Source organism: Pithys albifrons, unplaced genomic scaffold, assembly GCF_047495875.1.
Source record: "Pithys albifrons albifrons isolate INPA30051 unplaced genomic scaffold, PitAlb_v1 scaffold_41, whole genome shotgun sequence".
Taxonomy (NCBI): Eukaryota; Metazoa; Chordata; class Aves; order Passeriformes; family Thamnophilidae; genus Pithys; species Pithys albifrons.
The window spans coordinates 711969-738403 of record NW_027286056.1 but is presented as its reverse complement, the minus strand read 5'-3'; the positions used below and the strand labels follow the sequence as shown (position 1 = coordinate 738403).

At 67.9% G+C, this 26435-nt stretch overlaps 1 protein-coding gene across 1 annotated transcript; it reads left to right on the top strand.

Annotated features, from left to right (window-relative positions):
• Positions 1-525: 525 nt before the first annotated feature.
• On the top strand, positions 526-25553 carry LOC139685151 (2-hydroxyacyl-CoA lyase 2-like; the record flags this gene model as incomplete). The annotated part of the gene is given in 16 exon segments (XM_071581756.1): positions 526-1321; positions 2496-2585; positions 2587-2698; positions 5183-5310; positions 6941-7079; positions 7612-7723; positions 9736-9835; positions 13104-13201; positions 15065-15201; positions 17968-18102; positions 18195-18309; positions 19535-19704; positions 21861-21931; positions 22789-22860; positions 23487-23592; positions 25246-25553. Coding segments are annotated over 16 exon segments (2596 nt in total), but the record flags the coding sequence as incomplete, so codon positions are not given.
• Between the last annotated feature and the right edge of the window lie 882 nt (positions 25554-26435).

Genomic DNA, 26435 nt, shown 5'->3' with positions numbered 1-26435 from the left:
TTCTGCCCCATTTGCCCCATTTTTCCCCATTTCTGCCCCATTTCTGCCCCATTTTGCCCCATTATTGCCCCATTTTTGCCCCATTTTGCCCCATTTTTGCCTCTTTCTGCCCCATTTTTGCCCCGATTTTGCCCTCCCGGTGCCCGCCGGGTCCAAGGGGCACCCCAAGGGATTCCAGGCGGGAATTCCCGGCGGGAATTGCGGGGGCGGCGCCTCCTGGGCGGGGAGCGCCTGATTAGGGCTCGTTATGCAAATGAGGTGGGCGGGGCCTGCCCGGAGGGGCCGGAACGTGGTTAGACTGGACTGGTAAACTGGGACTGGTTGGACCGAGTTTAGTTAAACTGGGCCAGGGAACTGGGCTCGGTTAAACTGGGTTTAGTTAAACTGGGTTTAGTTAAACTGTGCTTAGTTAAACTGGGCTTAGTTAAACTGGGTTTGGGTTTACTTAAACTGGGTTTGGGTTTAGTTAAACTGGGCTCAGTTAAATTGGGTTTAGTTAGACTGGGTTTAGTTAAACTGGGACAGGGAACTGGGCTCGGTTAAACTGGGTTCACTTAAACTGGGTTTAGTTAAACTGGGTTTAGTTAAACTGGGTCCAGTTAAACTGGGTCCAGTTGGACCAGGTTTAGTTAAACTGGGACAGTGGCCTGGCCCATTCCCTGGTTCCCATTCCCTGGTTTCCTTTCCCGGGTGCCCATTCCCATTCCAGGTGCCATCCCAGGTGCCATCCCAGGTGCCCATTCCCAGGTGCCCATTCCCTGGTTTCCTTTCCCAGGTGCCCATTCCCATTCCAGGTATCCTTTCCCATCCCAGGTGCCCATTCCAGGTGCCATTCCCAGGTGCCCATTCCCTGGTTTTCTTTCCCAGGTGCCATTCCAGGTGCCCATTCCCAGGTGCCCATCCCAGGTGTCCTTTCCCATTCCAGGTGCCCATTCCCAGGTGCCCATCCCAGGTGTCCTTTCCCATTCCAGGTGCCCATTCCAGGTGCCCATTCCAGGTGTCCTTTCCCGTTCCAGGTGCCATCCCAGGTGCCCTTTCCCGTTCCAGGTGCCCATTCCAGGTGTCCCTTCCCGTTCCAGGTGCCATCCCAGGTGCCCATTCCAGGTGCCCATTCCCTGGTTTCCTTTCCCAGGTGCCATCCCAGGTGTCCTTTCCCGTTCCAGGTGCCATCCCAGGTGCCCACCCCGGTGCCCCCGTCATGGATCCGCTCTCGGGACTCGCCTGCGGCTCTGCTGTGCTCGTGGCTCTGGCACTGGTGGCACTGGTGGCACTGGTGGCACTGGCACAGCGCTGGGGGCTCCTGTACCGCCTGTGGCACAAGGTGGGCACAGTGGGGGGGCACTGGGGGGCACTGGGGGGGGCACTGGGAGAACACTGGGGGGGACCTGCACAGCCCCTGGCACAGTGACAAGCTGGTGGCACAGGTGGCACAGGGGACACAGGTGGCACAGCATGGGGGTGAGCTGGTGGCAGAGGTGCTGCGGGCACACGGGTGGCACAGGTGGCACAGGTGGCACAGACAGGTGGCACAGATAGCACAGGTGACACGGGTGGCACAGAGAAGGCATAGATGGCACGGGTGGCACAGAGTGGCACAGATGGCACAGGGAAGGCATAGATGGCACAGGTGACACAGACAGGTGACACAGGTGGCACAGGTGACCCTGAGATGCCCCCCTGGCACAGGTGGACCCCCACAGCTCCCGGCACGGGGGTGAGCTGGTGGCAGAGGTGCTGCGGGCACACGGGTGGCACAGGTGGCACAGGTGGCACAGGGAAGGCATAGATGGCACAGGTGGCACAGAGTGGCACAGGCAGGTGGCACAGATAGCACAGGAGACAGGTGGCACAGGCAGGTGGCACAGATGGCACAGGTGGCACAGACGGGTGGCGGAGGTGACCCTGAGGTGCCCCCCTGGCACAGGTGGACCCCCACAGCCCCCGGCACGGGGGTGAGCTGGTGGCAGAGGTGCTGTGGGCACACAGGTGGCACAGGTGGCACAGACAGGTGGCAGAGGTGACCCTGAGATGCCCCCCTGGCACAGGTGGACCCCCACAGCCCCCGGCACGGGGGTGAGCTGGTGGCAGAGGTGCTGCGGGCACACGGGTGGCACAGGTGGCACAGGTGGCACAGGTGACACAGACGGGTGACACAGGTGGCACAGGTGGCACAGGCAGGTGGCACAGGTAGCACAGGTGGCACAGGTGACCCCAGAGGTGCTGTGGGCACACAGGTGGCACAGAGTGGCACAGGTAGCACAGATGGCACAGAGAAGGCACAGGTGACACAGGTGGCACGGGTGGCACAGACAGGTGGCACAGGTGACCCTGAGATTGCCCCCCTGGCACAGGTGGACCCCCACAGCCCCCGGCACGGGGGTGAGCTGGTGGCAGAGGTGCTGTGGGCACACGGGTGGCACAGATGGCACAGACGGGTGGCACAGGTGGCACAGACAGGTGGCAGAGGTGACCCTGAGATGCCCCCCCTGGCACAGGTGGACCCCCACAGCCCCCGGCACGGGGGTGAGCTGGTGGCAGAGGTGCTGCGGGCACACGGGGTGCGGTTCCTGTTCACGCTGCCCGGCGGGGCACATCTCGCCCGTGCTGGTGGCGGCACAGAAGGTTGGCATCCGCGTGGTGGGCACCCGGCACGAGGCCACCGCCGTCTTCGCCGCCGACGCTGTGTCAAGGCTCTCAGGTGAGCCGGGGGGCACCTGGGGGGGCACGGGGGGTGAGGGAGGGGGGTCCTGGCACCTGGGGGGGGCACAGGGTGTGCTGGGGGGGGTGCTGGCACCTGGGGGGGCACGGAGAGTGAGGGGGGGGGTCCTGGCACTTGGGTGGGCACAGGGGGTGGAGGGTTCTGGCACCTGGGGGGGCACGGGGGGTGAGGGGGAGGGGTTCTGGCACCTGGGGGGGCACAGGGCGTGCTGGGGGGGGTGCTGGCACCTGGGGGGGCACGGAGAGTGAGGGGGGGGGTCCTGGCACTTGGGTGGGCACAGGGGGTGGAGGGTCCTGGCACCTGGGGGGGCACGGGGGGTGAGGGGGGGGGGGGGGTGTCCCTGGCACCTGGGGGGGCACAGGGGGAGGGGGGGGGGGTCCTGGCACCTGGGGGGGCACGGGGGGTGAGGTGGGGGGTCCTGGCACTTGGGTGGGCACGGGGGGTGAGGGGGAGGGGTCCTGGCACCTGGGGGGGCACAGGGGCGTGCTGGGGGGGGGTCCTGGCACCTGGGGGGGCACGGGGGGTGAGGGGGGGGTTCCTGGCACTTGGGTGGGCACAGGGGGTGAGGGAGGGGGGTCCTGGCACCTGGGGGGGCACAGGGGGTGAGGGGGGGGTCCTGGCACCTGGGGGGGCACGGGGGGGGGGGGGGGGGGGTCCTGGCACCTGGGGGGGCACAGGGGGTGAGGGGGGGGGTCCTGGCACCTGGGGGGGCACAGGGGGTGGAGGGTCCTGGCACCTGGGGGGGCACGGGGCGTGGGGGGAGGGGGGGGTCCTGGCACCTGGGGGGGCACGGGGGGTGAGGGGGGGTGTCCTGGCACTTGGGTGGGCACAGGGGGTGGAGGGTCCTGGCACCTGGGGGGGCACAGGGGGTGAGGGGGGGGTGGTCCTGGCACCTGGGGGGGCACGGGGGGTGAGGGGGGGGGGTCCTGGCACCTGGGGGGGCACAGGGGGTGGAGGGTCCTGGCACCTGGGGGGGCACGGGGGCGTGGGGGGAGGGGGGGTCCTGGCACCTGGGGGGGCACGGGGGGTGAGGGGGGGGGGTTCCTGGCACTTGGCTGGGCAACAGGGGGTGAGGGAGGGGGGTCCTGGCACCTGGGGGGGCACAGGGGGGGAGGGGGAGGGTCCTGGCACCTGGGGGGGCACGGGGGGTGAGGGGGAGGGGTCCTGGCACCTGGGGGGGCACGGGGGGGAGGGGGGGGGTCCTGGCACCTGGGGGGGCACAGGGGGAGGGGGGGGGGGTCCTGGCACCTGGGGGGGCACAGGGGGGGAGGGGGAGGTCCTGGCACCTGGGGGGGCACAGGGGGAGGGGGGGGGGTCCTGGCACCTGGTGGGGCACGGGGAGTGGGGGGAGGGGGGGTCCTGGCACCTGGGGGGGCACGGGGGGTGAGGGGGGGGTGTCCTGGCACTTGGGTGGGCACAGGGGGTGGAGGGTTCTGGCACCTGGGGGGGCACAGGGGGTGAGGGGGGGGGGGTCTTGGCACTTGGGTGGGCACAGGAGGTGGAGGGTCCTGGCACCTGGGTGGGCACAGAGAGTGGGTGGGGGATCTTGGAGGGTCTGAGGAGAGTCCTGGCACCTGGGTGGGCACAGAGGGTGGGTGGGGGGTCCTGGCACCTGAGTGGGCACAGAGGGTGGGTGGGGGGTCCTGGCACCTGAGTGGGCGCAGAAGGTTGGTGGGGAGTCCTGGCACCTGGGTGGGCACGCAGGGTGGGTGAGGGGTCCTGGTGGGTCTGAGGAGGGTCTTGGCACGTGGGTGGGCACAGAAGGTGGAGGGTCTGGCACCTGGATGGGCACAGAGGGTGGGGGGTGGGGGGGGGCTGGTGGGTCTGAGGAGGGTCCCTGGCACCTGGATGGGCACAGAGGGTGGGTGAGGGGTCCTGGTGGGTCTGAGGAGGGTCCTGGCACCTGGTGGGGGGGTCCTGGCACCTGGGTGGGCACAGAGGGTTGGTGGGGGGTCCTGATGGGTCTGAGGAGGGTCTTGGCACGTGGGTGGGCACAGAAGGTGGAGGGTCTGGCACCTGGGTGGGCACAGAGAGTGTGGGGGGGAGGCCTGGTGGGTCTGAGGAGGGTCCTGGCACCTGGTGGGGGGTCCTGGCACCTGGGTGGGCACAGCGGGCACCTGGGTGGGCACAGAGGGTGGGTGGGGGGTCCTGGCACCTGGGTGGGCACAGCGGGCACCTGGGTGGGCACAGAGGGTGGGTGGGGGGGTCCTGGCACCTGGGGTGGGCACAGCGGGCACCTGGGTGGGCACAGAGGGTGGGTGGGGGGGTCCTGGCACCTGGGTGGGCACAGCGGGCACCTGGGTGGGCACAGAGGGTGGGTGGGGGGTCCTGGGCGGGTTTTCTCCCCCCCCAAAGGCCATTTGGGGTCCCTGGTGTGCCAGGATGAGTCGATGCCCCCTGGCCGAGGTGCCCGCCGGTGGGTGGGTGGTTGGTGACCCCCCCGTGCCCGCTGTGCCCCCTCAGGCCGTGTCGGTGTCGCCGCCGTCACCGCCGGGCCCGGGGTCACCAACGCCGTCACTGCCATGAAGAATGCCCAGCTGGCAGAGGTGCCCCTGCTGCTCCTGGGGGGCGCTGCCGCCTCGCTCCAGAAGGTGGGACCACCCCCGTGCCAACCCCGTGCCAACCCCTGAGCCCGGGGTGTCCCCTGTGCCCCCCATGCCCCCCCCCGAGCCCGGGGTGCCCCCTGTGCCACCCCCTGTGCCCCTCCGAGCCCAGGGTGTCCTCTGTGCCACCCCCTGTGCCCCCTGTGCCACCCCCTGTGCCCCTCCGAGCCCAGGGTGTCCTCTGTGCCACCCCCTGTGCCCCCTCTGTGCCACCCCCGTGCCCCCCCTGAGCCCGGAGTGCCCCCTGTGCCCCCCCTGAGCCCGGGGTGCCCCCTGTGCCACCCCCTGTGCCCCCCTGTGCCCCCCCTGAGCCCGAGGTGTCCCCCGTGCCACCCCCCTGTGCCCCCCCAAGCCCAGGGTGTCCCCTGTGCCACCCCCTGTGCCCCCCCCCATGCCACCCCCGTGCCCACGTGTCCCCTGTGCCACCTCCTGTGCCACCCCCTGTGCCCAGGTGTCCCCTGTGCCCCCCTGAGCCCGGAGTGCCACCTGTGCCCCTTCCGTGCTACTCTCTGTGCCCTCCCTGAGCCCAGGGTGCCCCCTGTGCCACCTCCTGTGCCCAGGTGTCCCCTGTGCCCTCCCTGTGCCACCCCCCAGCTCGGGGTGACCCCTCGCTCCACTCTCTGTGCCCCCCCCCGAGCCCAGGATGCCCCCTGTGCCACCCCCTGTGCTCGGGTGCCCCCTGTGCCCCCCCTGAGCCCGGGGTGTCCCCCGTGCCACCCCTGTGCCAGCCCCTGTGCCCAGGTGTCCCCTGTGCCACCCCCTGAGCTTGGGCTGCCCCCTGTGCCATCCCCTGTGCCCGGGTGTCCCCTGTGCCACCCCTGTGCCACCCCCTGTGCCCAGGTGTCCCCTGTGGCCTCCCTGTGCCACCCCCTGTGCCCCCCCCATGCCACCCCTATGCCCACGTGTCCCCTGTTCCACCTTCTGTGCCCCTCCTGAACACGGGATGCCCCCTGTGCCACCCCCTGAGCTCGGGATGCCCCCCTGCCACCCCCGTGCCCACGTGTCCCCTGTGCCACCTCCTGTGCTCCTCCTGAGCCCAGGGTGCCCCCTGTGCCGTCCCCTGTGCCCAGGTGTCCCCTGTGCCCTCCCTGTGCCACCCCCCAGCCTGGGGTGCCCCCCCTGTGCCACTCCCTGTGCCAACCCTGAGCCCAGGGTGTCCCCTGTGCCCCTCCTGAGCCCGGGATGCCCCCTGTGCCACCCCCTGTGCCACCCCCTGAGTCCAGGGTGTCCTCCATGCCACCCCTTGTGCCCGGGTGTCCCATGTGCCCTCCCTGTGCCCCACTGTATCCCCCTGATCCCAGGGTGCCCCCCGTGCCCCCCCCGAGCCTGTGCCACCCCCTGTGCCCCCCTGTGCCACCCCCTGTGCCCCCCCCGTGCCCCCCTGATCCCAGGGTGCCCCCCATGCCCCCCCCGAGCCTGTGCCACCCCCTGTGCCACCTCCCAGGGCCGGGGGGCTCTGCAGGACATCAAGCAGCTGGCACTGTGCCCCCCGTGCCCCCCTGTGCCACTCCCTGTGCTCCCCCGTGCCACCCCCCGTGCCACCCCCTGTGCCCCCCCTGATCCCAGGGTGCCCCCCGTGCCCCCCTGAGCCTGTGCCACCCCCTGTGCCACCCCCCAGGGCCGGGGGGCTCTGCAGGACATCGAGCAGCTGGCACTGTTCCGGCCCCTCTGTAAGGTGGCACTGACCGTGGGCACCGTCAGGGACATCGTGCCCACCCTGCGAAGGGCCTTCGCCATCGCCCAGGGGGGCACCCCCGGTGAGGGGCACCCCCAAATACCCCCGGGGGAGGGGGGTGGGCACCAAAAATGCCACCTGTGGGGAGGGGGCACCAAAAATACCCCCATGGGGAATGGGGGGGTACCCCAAAAATGCCCCCGGGGTCTCAAGGGGTCTCTGGGGTGACTGTGCCACCCCCAGGTGGGCTCTGGGGGTCTCTGGGGTGACTGTGCCACCCCCGGGTAGGCTCGGGGGGGGGTCCCAGTCTGACAGTGCCCCCGGGTGGGCTCTGGGGAGGGGTCCCGGTCTGACGGTGCCCCCCTGGGTTGGCACGGGGGGGTCCCGGTCTGACGGTGCCCCCCGGGTGGGCTCTGGTGGTGTCCCAGTCTGACGGTGCCCCCTGGGTTGGCACGGGGGGTCCCGGTCTGATGGTGCCCCCCTGGGTTGGCATGGGGGGTCCCGCTCTGACGGTGCCCCCGGGTGGGCTCTGGGGGGGGGTGATCCCGGTCTGACGGTGCCCCCCTGGGTGGGCTCTGGGGGGGGGTCCCACTCTGACGGTGCCCCCCGGGCAGGGCCCGTGTTCGTGGAGTTGCCCATCGATGTCCTGTACCCGTTTCACGTGGTGGAGAAGGAGCTGTGCGGGACCCGCAGTGGGCACGGGCTGGGGGCACGGGTGGTGCAGTGGTAAAGGGGCACTGGGGGCACTGGGAGGGACTGGGAGGGACTGGGATGGGCTGAGGGCATGGGTGGTGCAGTGGTGAGGGGCACTGGGAGGGACTGGGAGGGACTGGGATGGGCTGAGGGCACGGGTGGTGCAGTGGTGAGGGGCACTGGGAGGGACTGGGAGGGCACTGGGAGGGACTGGAATGGGCTGAGGGCACGGGTGGTGCAGTGGTGAGGGGCACTGGGGGCACTGGGAGGGACTGGGATGGGCTGAGGGCACGGGTGGTGCAGTGGTGAGGGGCACTGGGAGGGCACTGGGGGGGGACTGGGAGGGGCTTAGGGCACGGGTGGTGCAGTGGTGAGGGGCACTGGGAGGGCACTGGGGGGGGACTGGGAGGGGCTTAGGGCACGGGTGGTGCAGTGGTGAGGGGCACTGGGAGGGCACTGGGGGGGGACTGGGAGGGGCTTAGGGCATGGGTGGTGTAATGGTGAGGGGCACTGGGGGCACTGGGAGGGGACCGGTGGGGGGACTGGAAGGGACTGAGGGACTGGGAGGGACTGGGATGGGCTGAGGGCACGGGTGGTGCAATGGTGAGGACTGGGAGGGACTGGGAACAGAGTGGGATGGACTGGGGGGCACTGGGAGGGACTGGGGGGGACAGAGAGGGACTGGGAGGGCACTGGGAGGGACTGGGATGGGCTGAGGGCACAGGTGGTGCAATGGTAGGGACTGGGGGGACTGGGAGGGACTGGGATGGCCTGCGGGCATGGGTGGTGCAATGGGATGGACTGGGAGGGACTGGGATAGGGTGGGATGGGATGGGGTGGGGTGGGTGGGGTGGGGTGGGATGGGATGGGATGGGATGGGATGGGGTGGGATGGGATGGGTGGGGTGGGATGGGGTGGGATGGGATGGGGTGGGATGGGTGGGGTGGGGTGGGGTGGGATGGGGTGGGGTGGGATGGGGTGGGTGGGGTGGGTGGGGTGGGGTGGGATGGGATGGGATGGGATGGGGTGGGGTGGGATGGGATGGGGTGGGATGGGGTGGGATGGGGTGGGGTGGGATGGGATGGGATGGGGTGGGGTGGGATGGGGTGGGATGGGATGGGATGGGATGGGGTGGGGTGGGGTGGGGTGGGGTGGGATGGGGTGGGATGGGATGGGATGGGATGGGGTGGGGTGGGATGGGGTGGGATGGGATGGGATGGGATGGGGTGGGGTGGGATGGGGTGGGGTGGGATGGGGTGGGATGGGATGGGATGGGGTGGGATGGGGTGGGGTGGGATGGGATGGGATGGGGTGGGGTGGGATGGGGTGGGATGGGATGGGATGGGGGTGGGGTGGGATGGGGTGGGATGGGGTGGGATGGGGTGGGGTGGGATGGGATGGGGTGGGATGGGGTGGGGTGGGATGGGATGGGGTGGGGTGGGATGGGATGGGATGGGGTGGGATGGGGTGGGGTGGGATGGGATGGGATGGGGTGGGGTGGGATGGGGTGGGATGGGATGGGATGGGATGGGGTGGGGTGGGATGGGATGGGGTGGGATGGGGTGGGATGGGGTGGGGTGGGATGGGATGGGATGGGGTGGGGTGGGATGGGGTGGGATGGGATGGGATGGGATGGGGTGGGGTGGGGTGGGGTGGGGTGGGGTGGGATGGGATGGGATGGGGTGGGGTGGGGTGGGAAGTCCCTCCCAGTTCATCCCAGTCCCTTCCAGTCCATCCCAGCCCCCCAAATGCCTCTTTGCCCCCTTTCTGGGGGTGCCAGTCACCCCAAATGCCCCTTGGTCCCCCCCAATGCCCCTTTGCCCCCCCAAATGCCCCTCTGCCCCCCCAAATGCCCCCCATGCCCCTCTGCCCCCCCAATGCCCCTCTGCACCCCCAATGCCCCTCTGCCCCCCCAAATGCCCCCCCCAATGCCCCTCTGCCCCCCCAAATGCCCCCCCAGATGCCCCTCTGCCCCCCCAAATGCCCCCCCAGATGCCCCTTTGCCCCCCCCCAAATGCCCCCCCCAATGCCCCTCTGCCCCGCAGGTTCCTCAGGCAGTACCTGCACAATCTCTTTGCGGGGGCGTGGGAGCCCCGGGCAGTGACCCCCCTGCCCGTGCAGGTGCCCCTGGGCAGCGACCACCAGGTGGGCACGGGGGGTTTGGGGTGTCTGGGGTGGGCACAGGGGGCACCCCAGGAGTTTGCGGTGTCTGGAGTGCGCACAGGGGGCACCCTGGGGAGGTTTGGGGTGTCTGGGGTGGGCACAGGGGGCACCCTGGGGAGGTTTGGGGTGTCTGGGGTGGGCACGGGGGGCACCCCCGACCCCTCAAAGGGAGTTTGGGATGTCTGGAGTGGGCATGGGGGGCACCCTGGGAAGGTTTGGGTTGTCTAGGGTGGGCATGGGGGGCACCCCAGGGGGTTTGGGGTATCTGGGGTGGGCATGGGGGGCACCCCAGGGGGTTTGGGGTATCTGGGGGTGGGCACAGGGGGGCAACCCCAGGAGTTTGCGGTGTCTGGAGTGGGCACAGGGGGCACCCTGGGGAGGTTTTGGGTTGTCTAGGGTGGGCATGGGGGGCACCCCAGGGGGTTTGGTGTGTCTGGGGTGGGCACGGGGGGCACCCCAGGGGGTTTGGGGTATCTGGGGTGGGCACGGGGGGCACCCTGGGGAGGTTTGGGGTATCTGGGGTGGGCACGGGGGGCACCCTGGGGAGGTTTGGGGTGTCTGGGGTGGGCACGGGGGGTACCCCAGGGGGTTTGGGGTGTCTGGGGTGGGCACAGGGGGCACCCCCGACCCCTCAAAGGGAGTTTGGGGTGTCTGGGATGGGCATGGGGGGCACCCTTGGGAGGTTTTGGTGTGTCTGGGGTGGGCATGGGGGGGCACTCCAGGGGTTTGGGGTGTCTGGAGTGGGCATGGGGGGCACCCCAGGGGGTTTGGGGTATCTGGGGTGGGCACAGGGGGGCACCCCAGGGGGTTTGGGGTATCTGGGATGGGCACGGGGGGGCACCCTGGGGAGGTTTTGGGTTGTATAGGGTGTGCATGGGGGGCACCCCAGGGGGTTTTGGGGTATCTGGGGTGGGCATGGGGGGCACCCCAGGGGGTTTGGGGTGTCTGGGGTGGGCATGGGGGGCACCCCAGGGGGTTTTGGGGTGTCTGGGGTGGGCACGGGGGGCACCCCCGACCCCTCAAAGGGAGTTTGGGGTGTCTGGAGTGGGCATGGGGGGCACCCTGGGAAGGTTTGGGTTGTCTAGGGTGGGCATGGGGGGCACCCCAGGGGGTTTGGGGTATCTGGAGTGGGCATGGGGGGCACCCCAGGGGGTTTGGGGTATCTGGGGTGGGCACGGGGGGCACCCCAGGGGGTTTGGGGTATCTGGGGTGGGCACAGGGGGCACCCTGGGGAGGTTTGGGGTGTCTGGGGTGGGCATGGGGGGTACCCCAGGGGGTTTGGAGTATCTGGGGTGGGCACGGGGGGCACCCCAGGGGTTTGGGTTGTCTGGGGTGGGCACAGGGGGGCACCCCAGGGGGTTTGGTGTGTCTGGGGTGGGCACGGGGGGCACCCCAGGGGGTTTGGCGTATCTGGGGTGGGCACGGGGGGCACCCTGGGGAGGTTTGGGGTATCTGGGGTGCGCACGGGGGGCACCCTGGGGAGGTTTGGGGTGTCTGGGGTGGGCACGGGGGGTACCCCAGGGGGTTTGGGGTGTCTGGGGTGGGCACAGGGGGCACCCCCGACCCCTCAAAGGGAGTTTGGGGTGTCTGGGATGGGCATGGGGGGCACCCTTGGGAGGTTTGGTGTGTCTGGGGTGGGCATGGGGGGCACTCCAGGGGTTTGGGGTGTCTGGAGTGGGCATGGGGGGCACCCCAGGGGGTTTGGGGTATCTGGGGTGGGCACAGGGGGGCACCCCAGGGGGTTTGGGGTATCTGGGATGGGCACGGGGGGCACCCTGGGGAGGTTTGGGTTGTATAGGGTGTGCATGGGGGGCACCCCAGGGGGTTTGGGGTATCTGGGGTGGGCATGGGGGGCACCCCAGGGGGTTTGGGGTGTCTGGGGTGGGCATGGGGGGCACCCCAGGGGGTTTGGGGTGTCTGGGGTGGGCATGGGGGGTACCCCAGGGGGTTTGGGTTGTCTGGAGTGGGCATGGGGGGCACCCTGGGGAGGTTTGGGGTATCTGGGGTGGGCACGGGGGGCACCCTGGGGAGGTTTGGGGTGTCTGGGGTGGGCATGGGGGGCACCACAGGGGGTTTGGGGTGTCTGGGGTGGGCATGGGGGGCACCCCAGGTTTGGGGTGTCTGGGGTGGGCATGGGGGGTACCCCAGGGGGTTTGGGTTGTCTGGAGTGGGCATGGGGGGCACCCTGGGGAGGTTTGGGGTATCTGGGGTGGGCACGGGGGGCACCCTGGGGAGGTTTGGGGTGTCTGGGGTGGGCATGGGGGGCACCACAGGGGGTTTGGGGTGTCTGGGGTGGGCATGGGGGGCACCCCAGGGGGTTTGGGGTGTCTGGGGTGGGCATGGGGGGCACCCCAGGGGTTTGGGGTGTCTGGAGTGGGCACGGGGGGCACCCTGGGGAGGTTTGAGGTGTCTGGGGTGGGCACGGGGGGCACCCTGGGGAGGTTTGGGGTGTCTGGGGTGGGCATGGGGGGTACCCCAGGGGGTTTGGGGTATCTGGGGTGGGCACGGGGGGCATTTTGGGGGGCAAGGGATGGATTTGGGGTGAGTTCAAGTGGGCAATGGGGGCTTGGGGGTCTTGAGCCAGGTTTAAGGTCTATCTAAGCCTGGCTTTGGGGCTATTTAAGCCTGGCTTAAGGTCTATCTAACCAGGTTTAAGGGCTATCTAAGCCTGGTTTAAGGCTATCTAACCAGGTTTAAGGCTATCTAAGCCTGGTTTAAGGCTATCTAAGTCTGGTTTAAGGCTATCTAACCAGGTTTAAGGGCTATCTAAGCCTGGTTTAAGGCTATTTAAGCCTGGCTTAAGGTCTATCTAACCAGGTTTAAGGGCTGTCTAAGCCTGATTTAAGGACTATCTAAGCCTGGTTTAAGGGTATCTAACCAGGTTTAAGGCTGTCTAAGCCTGGCTTAAGGGCTATCTGAGCCTGGTTTAAGGGCTATCTAAGGCTGGTTTAAGGCTATCTAAGCCTGGTTTAAGGGCTATCTAAGCCAGGTTTAATGCTATCTGAGTCTGGTTTAAGGGTTATCTAACCAAGTTTAAGGGCTCTCTAAGCCTGGTTTAAGGGCTATCTAAGCCTGGTTTAAGGACTATCTAACCAGGTTTAAGGGTGTCTAACCAGGTGTAAGGGCTATCTAATCCAGGTTTAAGGCTGTCTAAGCCTGGTTTAAGGGCTATCTAAGCCAGGTTTAAGGGTTATCTAACCAGGTTTAAGGCTACCTAAGCCTGGTTTAAGGTTAGTCCTGGCCCGGGCAGGTGCAGAGCTGTGCTGAGCTGCTGAGCAGGGCCCGCAGACCCCTCGTCCTGGTGGGCAGCCAGAGCCTCCTGCCCCCTGTGCCCGCCGAAGAGCTGAGGTGGGGGGCACTGGCGGGCACTGGGAGAGACTGGGAGGGACTGGGAAGGGATGGGAGGGACTGGGGGGCACTGGGAGGGACTGGGAAGGGAGAGGAGGGACTGGGGGGCACTGGGAGGGACTGGGAAGGGATAGGAGGGACTGGGGGACACTGGGAGGGACTGGGAGGGACTGGGAAGGGATAGGAGGGACTGGGGGGCACTGGGGGGGACTGGGAAGGGATAGGAGGGACTGGGGGACACTGGGAGGGACTGGGAGGGACTGGGAAGGGATAGGAGGGACTGGGGGGCACTGGGGGGGACTGGGAAGGGATAGGAGGGACTGGGGGACACTGGGAGGGACTGGGAGGGACTGGGAAGGGATAGGAGGGACTGGGGGGCACTGGGGGGGACTGGAGTGGACTGGGAGGGACCGGGGGGTACTGGGAGGGCCTGGGAGAGACTGGGGGGGACTGGGAGGGACTTGGGGGGACTGGGAGAGACTGGGAGGGACTGGGAAGGGATAGGAGGGACTGGGGGGCACTGGAAGGGACTGGGAAGGGATAGGAGGGACTGGGGGGCACTGGGAGGGACTGGGAGGGACTGGGAAGGGATAGGAGGGACTGGGGGGCACTGGGAGGGACTGGGAAAGGATAGGAGGGACTGGGAGGGACTGGGAAGGGATAGGAGGGACTGGGAGGGACTGGGGGGTACTGGGAGGGCCTGGGAGAGACTGGGAGGGACTGGGGGTACTGGAGGGGACTAGGAGAGCACTGGGATGGACTGGGAGGCACTAGAATGGACTGGGAGGGACTGGGACAGACTGGGGGGGACTGGGAGGCACTGGGATGGGATGGGAGGGACTGGGATGGACTGGGATGGACTAGGATGGATTGGGAGGGACTGGGGCAGACTGGGAGGGACTGGGAGGGACTGGGATGCACCGGAAGGGACTGGGATGGGATGGGAGGGACTGGGATGGACTGGGAGAGACTGGGGTGCACTGGAATGGTACTGGGGGGGACTGGGAGGGGACTGGGATGGACTGGGGGGGACTGGGATGGGCTGGGAGGGACTAGGGGTCACTGGGAGGGACTGGAATGGACTGGGATTGTCCGTGAGGTCACTGGGAGGGACTGGGACAGACTGGGAGGGACTGTGGGGGACTGGGATGGACTGGGGTGCACTGGGATGGACTGGGATGGGAATGGGACCTCAATCTGTGCCACTTTGGCACCCAAACTGAGCCCGTTGGTGACCCCAAACTGTGCCAGTTGGTGCCCCCAAACTGAGCCTGTTGGTGCCCCCAGACTGTGCCAGTTTAGACCCCAAACTGAGCCCGTTGGTGCCCCCAAACTGAGCCCGTTGGTGCCCCCAAACTGAGCCTGTTGGTGCCCCCAGACTGTGCCAGTTTAGACCCCAAACTGAGTCCGTTGGTGTCCCCAAACTGTGCCCATTGGTGCCCCCAAACCAAACCAGTTTGTGCCCCCAAACTGAGCCAGTTTAGACCCCAAACTGTGCCCATTGGTGCCCCCAAACTGTGCCAGTCGATGCCCCCAAACCAAACCAGTTTGTGCCCCCAAACTGTGCCCGTTGGTGCCCCCAAACCAAACCAGTTTGTGCCCCCAGACTGAGCCCATTTTGTGCCCCCAAACCAAACCAGTTTGTGCCCCCAAACTGTGCCCGTTGGTGCCCCCAAACCAAACCAGTTTGTGCCCCCAAACTGTGCCCGTTGGTGCCCCCAAACCAAACCAGTTTGTGCCCCCAGACTGAGCCCATTTTGTGCCCCCAAACTGAACCAGTTTAGACCCCAAACCGACCCCGTGGGTGCCCCCCGTGCCATGCCCGGTGCCCACTGACCCCCCCCCCCCCTGCTGTGTCCCCAGCTCGGCCCTGCAGTCTCTGGGCATCCCCTGCTACCTGGGGGGGGCTGCCAGGGGGCTGCTGCCCCCCGAGTGCCCCCTCCTGCTGCGGCACCAGCGCCGAGAGGCCCTGCGGGAGGCGGACCTGGTGCTGCTGGCAGGTACGGGGGGCACGGGGGGGCACTTGGGGGGCACCTGGGGGGTCTGGGGGGCGCCTGGGGGCACCGGAGGGCACCTGGGGGGGTCTGGGGGGCGCCTGGGGGCACCGGGGGGGCGCCTGGGGGCACTGGAGGGCACCTGGAGGGGTCTGGGAGGGTCTGGGGGAGGCAGACCTGGTGCTTCTGGCAGGTATGGGGGGCACGGGGGGGCACTTGGGGGGCACCTGGGGGGTCTGGGGGGCACCTGGGGGGTCTGAGGGCACCGGGGGGCACCTGGGGGGGTCTGGGAGGGTCCTGGGAGGGTCTGAGGGAGGCGGACCTGATGCTGCTGGCAGGTCCGGGGGGCACCTGGGGGCACTTGGGGGGCACTTGGGGGCACCGGGGGGGCACTTGGGGGGTCCTGGGAGGGTCTGGAGGACACCTGGGGGGTCTTGGAAGGGTCTGGGGGGCACCTGGGGGCACTTGGGGGGGTCTGGGAGAGTCTGGGGGGGCTGACCTGGTGCTGCTGGCAGGTATGGTGGGCACCAGGGGGCACCTGGAGGGCACCTGGGGAGTCTGGGGGCACCTGGGGGCACCTGGGGGGGTCTGGGAGGGTCCTGGAAGGGTCTGTGGGGGCGGACCTGGTGCTGCTGGCAGGTCCGGGGGGCACTTGGGGGGCACCAGGGGGGCACTGGAGGGTCTGGGGTGTCTGGGGGCAGCGGGGGGCACCTGGGGGGTCTGGGGGCACCGGGGGGCACCTGGGGGGGCACCTGGACGGCACTGGGAGGGTCCTGGGAGGGTCTGGAGGAGACGGACCTGGTGCTGCTGGCAGGTCCGGGGGGCACTTGGGGGGCACTTGAGGGGCACTTGGGTGGTCCTGGGAGGGTCTGGGGGACACCTGCAGGATCTTGGAAGGGTCTGGGGGGCACCAGGGAGGCACTTGGGGAGGTCTGGGGGGCATCGGTGGGGTCCTGGGATGGTCTGAGGGGCACGGGGGGGGCATTTAAGGGGCACCTGGGGGGTCTGGGGGGCGCCTGGGGGCACCTGGGGGGCCTGGGGGGTGCCTGAGGGCACCAGGAGGCACTTGGGGGGGTCTGGGAGGGTCCTGGGTGGGTCTGGGGGAGGCGGACCTGGTGCTGCTGGCAGGTCTGGGGGGGCACCGGGGGGCACTTGGGGGGCATTTGGGGGCACCGGGGGGGCACTTGGGGGGTCCTGGGAGGGTCTGGGGGACACCGGGGAGGTCCTGGGAGGGTCTGGGGGGCACCAGGGGGGCACTTGGGGAGGTCTGGGGGGCACCGGGGGGATCTTGGAAGGGTCTGGGGGGCACCAGGGGGGCACTTGGGGAGGTCTGGGGGGCACCGGGGGGGTCCTGGGAGGGTCTGAGGGGAGCTGACCTGGTGCCTGTTCGGCCGCGGTGCCACCGTGGTGTTGGTGACACCCTCCCATAGTGACATCCCCCAGTGACACCCCTAGTGACACCCCGCTGGTGCCACTCTGGTGCCAATCTGGTGCCACTCTGGTGCCACCCCCAGGCACGGTGTGCGATTTCCGCCTGTCCTACGGGCGCCTGTTCGGCCGCGGCACCGCCGTGGTGTCGGTGACACCCCTTGGTGACACCCTCCCATAGTGACACCCCCAGTGACACCCCCAGTGGCACCCCCAGTGACACCCGCAGTGACATCCCCCTGGTGCCACTCTGGTGCCACTCTGGTGCCACCCCCAGGCACGGTGTGTGATTTCCGCCTGTCCTACGGGCGCCTGTTCGGCCGCGGCACCGCCGTGGTGTCGGTGACACCCCTTGGTGACACCCTCCCATAGTGACAGGGCTGTGCCACCCTTGGTGACACCCCTGGTGACACTGGTGCCACCCCCAGGCACGGTGTGTGATTTCCGCCTGTCCTACGGGCGCCTGTTCGGCCGCGGCACCGCCGTGGTGTTGGTGACACCCCTTGGTGACACCCCAGTGACATTCTGGTGACACCCCCAGTGGCACCCCGAGTGACACACCCCCAGTGACACCCCCCTGGTGCCACTCTGGTGCCACTCTGGTGCCACCCCCCAGGCACAGTGTCTGATTTCCGCCTGTCCTACGGGCGCCTGTTCGGCCGCGGCACCGCCGTGGTGTCGGTGACACCCTCAATGACACCCTCCCATAGTGACACCCCCTTGGTGACATTCTGGTGCCACTCTGGTGCCACCCCCGGGCACGGTGTGCGATTTCCGCCTGTCCTACGGGCGCCTGTTCGGCCGCGGCACCGCCGTGGTGTTGGTGACACCCCTTGGTGACACCCCAGTGACACCCTCCCATAGTGACACCCTCCCATAGGGACACCCTCCCACAGGGACACCCTCAGTGGCACCCCCAGTGACACCCCCGAGTGACACACCCCCAGTGACACCCCCCTGGTGCCACTCTGGTGCCACCCCCAGGCACGGTGTGTGATTTCCGCCTGTCCTACGGGCGCCTGTTCGGCCGCGGCACCGCTGTGGTGTCGGTGACACCCCTTGGTGACACCCCAGTGACACCCTCCCATAGTGACAGAGCTGTGCCACCCTTGGTGACACCCCTGGTGCCACTCTGGTGCCACCCCCAGGCACGGTGTGCGATTTCCGCCTGTCCTACGGGCGCCTGTTCGGCCGCGGCACCGCCGTGGTGTCGGTGACACCCCTTGGTGACACCCCAGTGACATTCTGGTGACACCCCCAGTGGCATCCCGAGTGACACACCCCCAGTGACACCCCTGGTGACACTCTGATGCCACTCTGGTGCCACTCTGGTGCCACCCCCAGGCACGGTGTGCGATTTCCGCCTGTCCTACGGGCGCCTGTTCGGCCGCGGCACCGCCGTGGTGTCGGTGAACCGGGACCGGCAGCAGCTGCTCCGAAACTCCGACGTGTTCTGGAAGCCTCGTCTGGCCGTGCAAGGTGGGACCCCCACCCATGGGTGGGGTGGGGTGGGATTGGGGGGTCCCAACACCCCTGGGTGGGTGTGACTTTGGAGGGGGGAATCCCGGCAGGAGATCCGGCGTCGTTCGTGGTGGCCTTGGCAAAGAAGCTCCAGGGATTGTCCTGCCCCAAGGAATGGCTGGAGAAACTCCAGGAGAGGGACAGGGAGAAGGAGCAGCAGAACCGGTGAGGGTGGGATGGGATGGGGTGGGGTGGGATGGAAATTATGGGATGGGATGGGATGGGGTGGGATGGGGTGGGATGGGATGGGGTGGGGTGGGATGGAAATTATGGGATGGGATGGGATGGGGTGGGGTGGGATGGGATGGGATGGGATGGGGTGGGATGGGATGGGATGGGATGGGATGGGGTTGGGTGGGATGGGATGGGGTGGGATGGGATGGGATGGGGTGGGATGGGGTGGGATGGGATGGGATGGGGTGGGGTGGGATGGGATGGGGTGGGGTGGGATGGGATGGGATGGGATCGGGTGGGGTGGGGTGGGGTGGAAATTATGGGATGGGATGGGGTGGGATGGAAATTATGGGATGGGATGGGATGGGGTGGGATGGGATGGGATGGGATGGGGTGGGATGGGATGGGGTGGGGTGGGATGGAAATTATGGGATGGGATGGGATGGGGTGGGATGGGATGGGATGGGATGGGATGAGGTGGGGTGGGATGGAAATTATGGGATGGGATGGGATGGGATGGGGTGGGATGGGATGGGATGGGATGGGATGGGATGGGATGGGATGGGATGGGATGGGATGGGATGGGATGAGGTGGGGTGGGATGGGATGGGATGGGATGGGATGGGATGGGATGGGATGGGATGGGATGGGATGGGGTGGGATGGGGTGGGGTGGGGTGGGATGGGATGGGATGGGATGGGATGGGATGGGATGGGATGGGGTGGAAATATTATGGCATGGGATGGGATGGGATGGGATGGGGTGGAAATATTATGGCATGGGATGGGATGGGATGGGATGGGGTGGGGTGGGATGGGGTGGGGTGGGGTGGGGTGGGATGGGATGGGATGGGGTGGAAATATTATGGCATGGGATGGGATGGGGTGGGGTGGGATGGGGTGGGATTGGATGGGATGGGATGGGATGGGATGGGATGGGATGGGATGGGATGGGATGGGATGGGATGGGGTGGGGTGGGGTGGGATGGGGTGGGGTGGAGACTGGCACAGGGAATGGGCCCATTCCGAGCCCCTCTGGTGCCAGTCTGAGCCAGTTTGGTGCCATTCCGAGCCCCTCTGGTGCCAGTTTGGTGCCATTCCGAGCCCCTCTGGTGCCAGTCTGAGCCAGTTTGGTGCCATTCCGAGCCCCTCTGGTGCCAGTTTGGTGCCATTCCGAGCCCCTCTGGTGCCAGCCCACCCCTGTCACTGTCCCCCAGGGAGAAGGCGGCGGTGCCACCCCCGCAGCACCTGAACCCGCTGGCGCTGCTGCAGCACCTGGACCGGGTGTTGCCCCCCAACAGCGTCCTGGTGGCCGACGGGGGCGACTTCGTGGGCACGGCCGCCTACATCGTCCGGCCCCGCCGGCCCCGGGCATGGCTGGACCCGGGTATGGGCACCCTGGCATGGGACAGACCCGGGGACAGCCCTGGCATGGGGACAGAGCGGTGACACCTCCTGGCGACACTCCCTGGCACGAGACACCCCCTGGGGACACCTCCTGGTGACAGAGCAGTGACAGTCCCTCAAGTGACACCTCCTGGTGACACCCCCTGGCACGGGGACACCCCCCAGTGACACCCCCTGGCACGGGGACACCCCCCTGGGACTGCCCACTGGGGACACTCCCCTGGCACGGGGACACCCCCCAGTGACACCCCCTGGGGACAGAGCAGTGACATCCCCTGGTGACACTCCCTGGCACGGGGACACCCCCCTGGTGACAGAGCAGTGACAGTCCCTCAAGTGACACCTCCTGGTGACACCTCCTGGTGACACCTCCTGGTGACAGAGCAGTGACACCCCCTGGGGACACCCCCTGGCATGGGGACACCCCCCAGTGGCAGCCCCTGGTGACAGAGTGGTGACATCTCCTGGTGACACCCCTGGCACAGGGACACCCCCCTGGGGACAACCCCTGGCACGGGACACCCCCTGGGGACACCTCCTGGTGACAGAGCAGTGACAGTCCCTCAAGTGACACCTCCTGGTGACACCCCCTGGCACGGGGACACCCTCCTGGGACTGCCCACTGGGGACACTCCCCTGGCACGGGGACACCCTCCAGGGACACCCCCTGGGGACAGAGCAGTGACATCCCCTGGTGACACTCCCTGGCACGGGGACACCCCCCTGGGACTGCCCACTGGGGACACTCCCCTGGCACGGGGACACCCTCCAGGGACACCCCCTGGGGACAGAGCAGTGACATCCCCTGGTGACACTCCCTGGCACGGGGACACCCCCCTGGGACTGCCCACTGGGGACACTCCCCTGGCACGGGGACACCCCCCAGTGACACCCCCTGGGGACAGAGCGGTGACATCTCCTGGTGACACTCCCTGGCACGGGGACACCCCCCTGGGACTGCCCACTGGGGACACTCCCCTGGCACGGGGACACCCCCCAGTGACACCCCCTGGGGACAGAGCAGTGACATCCCCTGGTGACACACCCTGGCACGGGGACACCCCCCTGGGACTGCCCACTGGGGACACTCCCCTGGCACGGGGACACCCCCCAGTGACACCCCCTGGGGACAGAGCGGTGACATCTCCTGGTGACACTCCCCTGGCACGGGGACACCCCCCTGGGACTGCCCACTGGGGACACTCCCCTGGCACGGGGACACCCCCCAGTGACACCCCCTGGGGACAGAGCAGTGACATCCCCTGGTGACACTCCCTGGCACGGGGACACCCCCTGGGGACACCTCCTGGTGACAGAGCAGTGACAGTCCCTCAAGTGACACCTCCTGGTGACACCCCCTGGCACGGGGACACCCCCCTGGGACTGCCCACTGGGGACACTCCCCTGGCACGGGGACACCCCCCTGGTGACAGAGCAGTGACAGTCCCTCAAGTGACACCTCCTGGTGACACCTCCTGGTGACAGAGCAGTGACACCCCCTGGGGACACCCCCTGGCACGGGGACACCCCCCAGTGACACCCCCTGGGGACAGAGCGGTGACATCTCCTGGTGACACTCCCTGGCACGGGGATGGGCACAGAGCAGTGACATCTCCTGGTGACATTCCCTGGCATGGGGACACCCCCCTGGGGACAGCCCCTGGCACGGACACCCCCTGGGGACACCCCCCTGGTGACAGAGCAGTGACAACCCCTGGGGACACCCCCTGGCATGGGGACACCCCCCAGTGGCACCCCCTGGTGACAGAGTGGTGACATCTCCTGGTGACATTCCCTGGCACGGGGACACCCCCTGGTGACACCCCCTGGTGACAGAGCAGTGACACTCCCCCAAGTGACACCCCCCAGTGGCACCCCCTGGTGACAGAATGGTGACACTCCCCAAGGGACACCCCCCGGTGTCACCTCCCCTGTGTCACCCTCCTGGTGACACCCCCCCAGTGTCACCTCCCAGTGTCACCTGCCCAGTGTCACCCTCCTGGTGACACCCCCCCCAGTGTCACCTCCCAGTGTCACCTGCCCAGTGTCACCCTCCTGGTGACACCCCCCCCGTGTCACCCCCCCCGGTGCCACCCCCTTGGTGTCACCCCCCAGTGTCACCCTGTTGTCCCCCAGGTCCTTTCGGCACGTTGGGGGTCGGAGGAGGATTCGCCCTTGGGGCCAAACTGTGCCGGCCGGAGGCTGAGGTGGGACATGGGGACAGTGGGGACAGTGGGGACAGTGGGGACATGGGGACAGTGGGGGCATTGGGGACAGTGGGGACATGGGGACAGTGGGGACAGTGGGGGCGTTGGGGACAGTGGGGACAGTGGGGGCATTGGGGACATGGGGACATTGGGACATGGGGGGCATTGGGGACAGTGGGGACATTGGGGACAGTGGGGACAGTGGGGACATTGGGGACATGGGGACATTGGGGGCATTGGGGACAGTGGGGACATTGGGGACAGTGGGGACAGTGGGGACATGGGGACAGTGGGGACAGTGGGGACATTGGGGACAGTGGGGACATTGGGACATGGGGGGCATTGGGGACATTGGGACATGGGGGGCATTGGGGACAGTGGGGACAGTGGGGACATTGGGACATGGGGGGCATTGGGGACATTGGGGACAGTGGGGACATTGGGACATGGGGGGCATTGGGGACAGTGGGGACAGTGGGGACAGTGGGGACAGTGGGGACATGGGGACAGTGGGGACAGTGGGGGCGTTGGGGACAGTGGGGACAGTGGGGGCATTGGGGACATGGGGACATGGGGACACACAGGGGACAGTGGGGACATTGGGGACAGTGGGGGGACATTGAGGACAGTGGGGACATGGGGACATTGGGGACAGTGGGGACATTGGGGACAGTGGGGACAGTGGGGACATGGGGACAGTGGGGACATTGAGGACATTGGGGACATTGGGGACAGTGGGGACAGGGGGGACAGTGGGGGACATTGGGGGGACATTGGGGACAGTGGGGACATTGGGGACAGTGGGGACATGAGGGCACAGGGTGCCACACGCCCACGTGCCACTGTCCCCGTGCCAGGTGTGGGTTCTGTTCGGGGACGGCTCCGTCGGGTTCAGCCTCCTCGAGTTCGACACCTTCGTGCGCCACAAGGTCACCTGGCCTTGTCCTTGTCCCCTGTCCCTGGCCCCTGTCCCTGTCCTTGTCCCTGCCCCGTCCCTGTCCCCATCCTTGTCCCCCCATCCCTGTCCCCTGTCCCTGTCCCTGTCCCCGTCCCTGTCCCCCCATCCCTGTCCCTGTCCCCTGTCCCTGTCCCTGTCCCCATCCTTGTCCCCCCATCCCTGTCCCTGTCCCCTGTCCCTGTCCCTGTCCCCATCCTTGTCCCCCCATCCCTGTCCCCATCCCCATCCCTGTCCCTGTCCCCTGTCCCCATCCCTGTCCCTGTCCCCATCCCTGTCCCCCCATCCCTGTCCCCATCCTTGTCCCCCCAATCCCTGTCCCCTGTCCCTGTCCCCTGTCCTGTTCCCTGTCCCTGTCCCTGTCCCCATCCCTGTCCCCCCATCCCTGTCCCCTGTCCCTGTCCCCATCCCTGTCCCTGTCCCCATCCCCATCCCTGTCCCTGTCCCCGTCCCTGTCCCCATCCCAGGGTGTCCCTGTCCCTGTCCCCCCATCCCGGGGGTCCCCATCCCTGTCCCCATCCCTGTCCCCATCCCTGTCCCTGTCCCCCCATCCCTGTCCCTGTCCCCATCCCTGTCACCCTGTCCCTGTCCCCTCCCCAGGTCCCCGTCATCGCCCTGGTTGGCAACGACGCGTGTTGGACTCAGATCTGCCGCGAGCAGGTGGCACTGCTGGGCAGCGACGTGGGCTGTGCCCTGTCCTACCTGGGTGAGCCCTGGGGACACCGGGGGTGGCACTGGGTGGCACTGGGTGGGCTGTGCCCTGTCCTACCTGGGTGAGCCCTGGGGACACCGGGGGTGGCACTGGGTGGCACTGGGTGGCACTGGGTGGGCTGTGCCCTGTCCTACCTGGGTGAGCCCTGGGGACACCGGGAGTGGCACTGGGTGGCACTGGGTGGCACTGGGTGGGCTGTGCCCTGTCCTACCTGGGTGAGCCCTGGGGACACCAGGGGTGGCACTGGGTGGCACTGGGTGGGCTGTGCCCTGTCCTACCTGGGTGAGCCCTGGGGACACCGGGGGTGGCACTGGGTGGCACTGGGTGGCACTGGGTGGGCTGTGCCCTGTCCTACCTGGGTGAGCCCTGGGGACACCGGGGGTGGCAATGGGTGGCACTGGGTGGGCTGTGCCCTGTCCTACCTGGGAGAGCCCTGGGGACACCGGGGATGGCACTGGGTGGCACTGCTGGGCAGAGACGTGGGTGTCCCCATGTCCCCGGTGTCACCTTCCCCGGTGTCCCCGTGTCCCCTCCCCGGTGTCCCCATGTCCTCTCAGGAGGTGACACCGCCCCTGTGTCCCCTCCCGGTGTCCCCGTGTCCCCTCCCAATGTCCCCATGTCCCCTCCCGGTGTCCCCGTGTCCCCTCCCCGTGTCCCCTCCCCATGTCCCCATGTCCCCCTCCCGGTGTCCCCGTGTCCCCTCCCCGGTGTCCCCGTGTCCCCTCAGCAGGTGACACCACCCCCATGTCCCCCCCCCCAAAGGTGACATTGCCCCCCCGTCCCCTCCCGGTGTCTCCGTGTCCCCTCCCGATGTCCCCATGTCCCCTCCCCATGTCCCGTCCCCATGTCCCCTCCTGGTGTCCCCGTGTCCCCTCCCCGTGTCCCCGTGTCCCCTCCCGGTGTCCCCGTGTCCCCTCTCCGTGTCCCCTCCCGGTGTCCCCATGTTCCCCTCCCGGTATCCCCATGTCCCCTCCCCGTGTCCCCTCCTCGTGTCCCCTCCCCGTGTCCCCGTGTCCCCTCCCCGTGTCCCCGTGTCCCCTCCCGGTGTCCCCCTGTCCCCTCAGGAGGTGACACCGCCCCTGTGTCCCCTTCCCGTGTCCCCGTGTCCTCTCCCGGTGTCCCCTCCCCATGTCCCCGTGTCCCCTCCCCATGTGCCCATGTCCCCTCCCGGTGTCCCCGTGTCCCCTCCCCGGTGTCCCCATGTCCCCTCCCGGTGTCCCCATGCCCCCTCCCCGATGTCTCCATGTCCCCTCCCCGTGTCCCCATGTCCCCCTCCCGGTATCCCCGTGTACCCTCCCCGTGTCCCCTCCCCATGTCCCCATGTCCCCTCCAAGTGTCCCCGTGTCCCCTCCCGGTGTCCCCATGTCCCCTCCCGGTGTCCCCATGTCCCCTCCCCATGTCCCCATGTCCCCCTCCCAATGTCCCCATGTCCCCCTCCCGGTGTCCCCGTGTCCCCTCCCCGTGTGTCCATGTCCCCCCCCCCGAGGTGACACCCGTGTCCCCTCCCCATGTCCCCTCCCGGTGTCCCCATGTCCCCCCCGGAGGTGACACCCGTGTCCCCTCCCCGTGTCCCCTCCAAGTGTCCCCGTGTCCCCTCCCCGTGTCCCCATGTCCCTCCCGGAGGTGACACCCGTGTCCCCTCCCCAGACTACCACAGGGTGGCCGAGGCTCTGGGTGGCCGCGGCCTCCTGGTGGCCCGCGGGGACAGCGCTGGGGACAGCGGGGACAGCGCTGGGGACAGCGGGGACAGGGTGGCTGCCACCCTGAGGATGGCACAGGACCTTTGTCGCCAAGGCCACCCCGTGCTTGTCAACGCCCTGATTGGCACCACCGACTTCCGGCACGGCTCCATCTCCGTCTGAGGCCACCAAGTGTCCCCAAGGGGGAGGGGACGCGGGGGTGGCACCCCCTGCCCCCCATGCAGGGGACAGGAGGGGACAATAAACTGCACTGAGTGTCACCAGCCGGGGGACAGTGTGACATCCATTGGGGACACCGCGCCGGGGGACACGGGGGGGGGGGCACTGTCCCCTCCCCCCCCCCAGGTGGCATCTGGGGACTGTCCCCTCCCAGGGACACTCTGGGGACTGTCACTTGTCACCCCTTTTAGGTGACACTTTGGGGACTGTCACTTGTCACCCCTTTTAGGTGACACTTTGGGGACTGTCCCCTCCCAGGGACACTCTGGGGACTGTCCCCTCCCAGGGACACTCTGGGGACTGTCACTTGTCACCCCTTTAAGTGACACTTTGGGGACTGTCACTTGTCACCCCTTTTAGGTGACACTTGGGGACTGTCCCCTCCCAGGGACACTCTGGGGACTGTCACTTGTCACCCATTTTAGGTGACACTTTGGGGACTGTCACTTGTCACCCATTTTAGGTGACATTTTGGGGACTGTCCCCTCCCAGGGACACTCTGGGGACTGTCACTTATCACCCCCAGGTGGCATCTGGGGACTGTCCCCTCCCAGGGACACTCTGGGGACTGTCACTTGTCCCCCCCCCCCAGGTGACATTTGGGGACTGTCACTTGTCACCCCTTTTAGGTCCCATTTGGGGACTGTCCCCCCCACAGGTGACACTTGGGGACTGTCCCCTCCCTTTAAGTGACATTTGGGGACTGTCCCCTCCCAAGGACACTTTGGGGACTGTCACTTGTCACCCCCCCAGGTGACACCTGGGGACTGTCCCCCCTTGTAAGTGACACTTTGGGGTCTGTCCTGTCCCAGGGACACTTTGGGGACTGTCACTTGTCACCCCTCTTAAGTGACATTTGGGGACATCCCCCCCTCCCATTAAGTGACACTTGGGGACTGTCCCCTCCCCTTAAGTGAC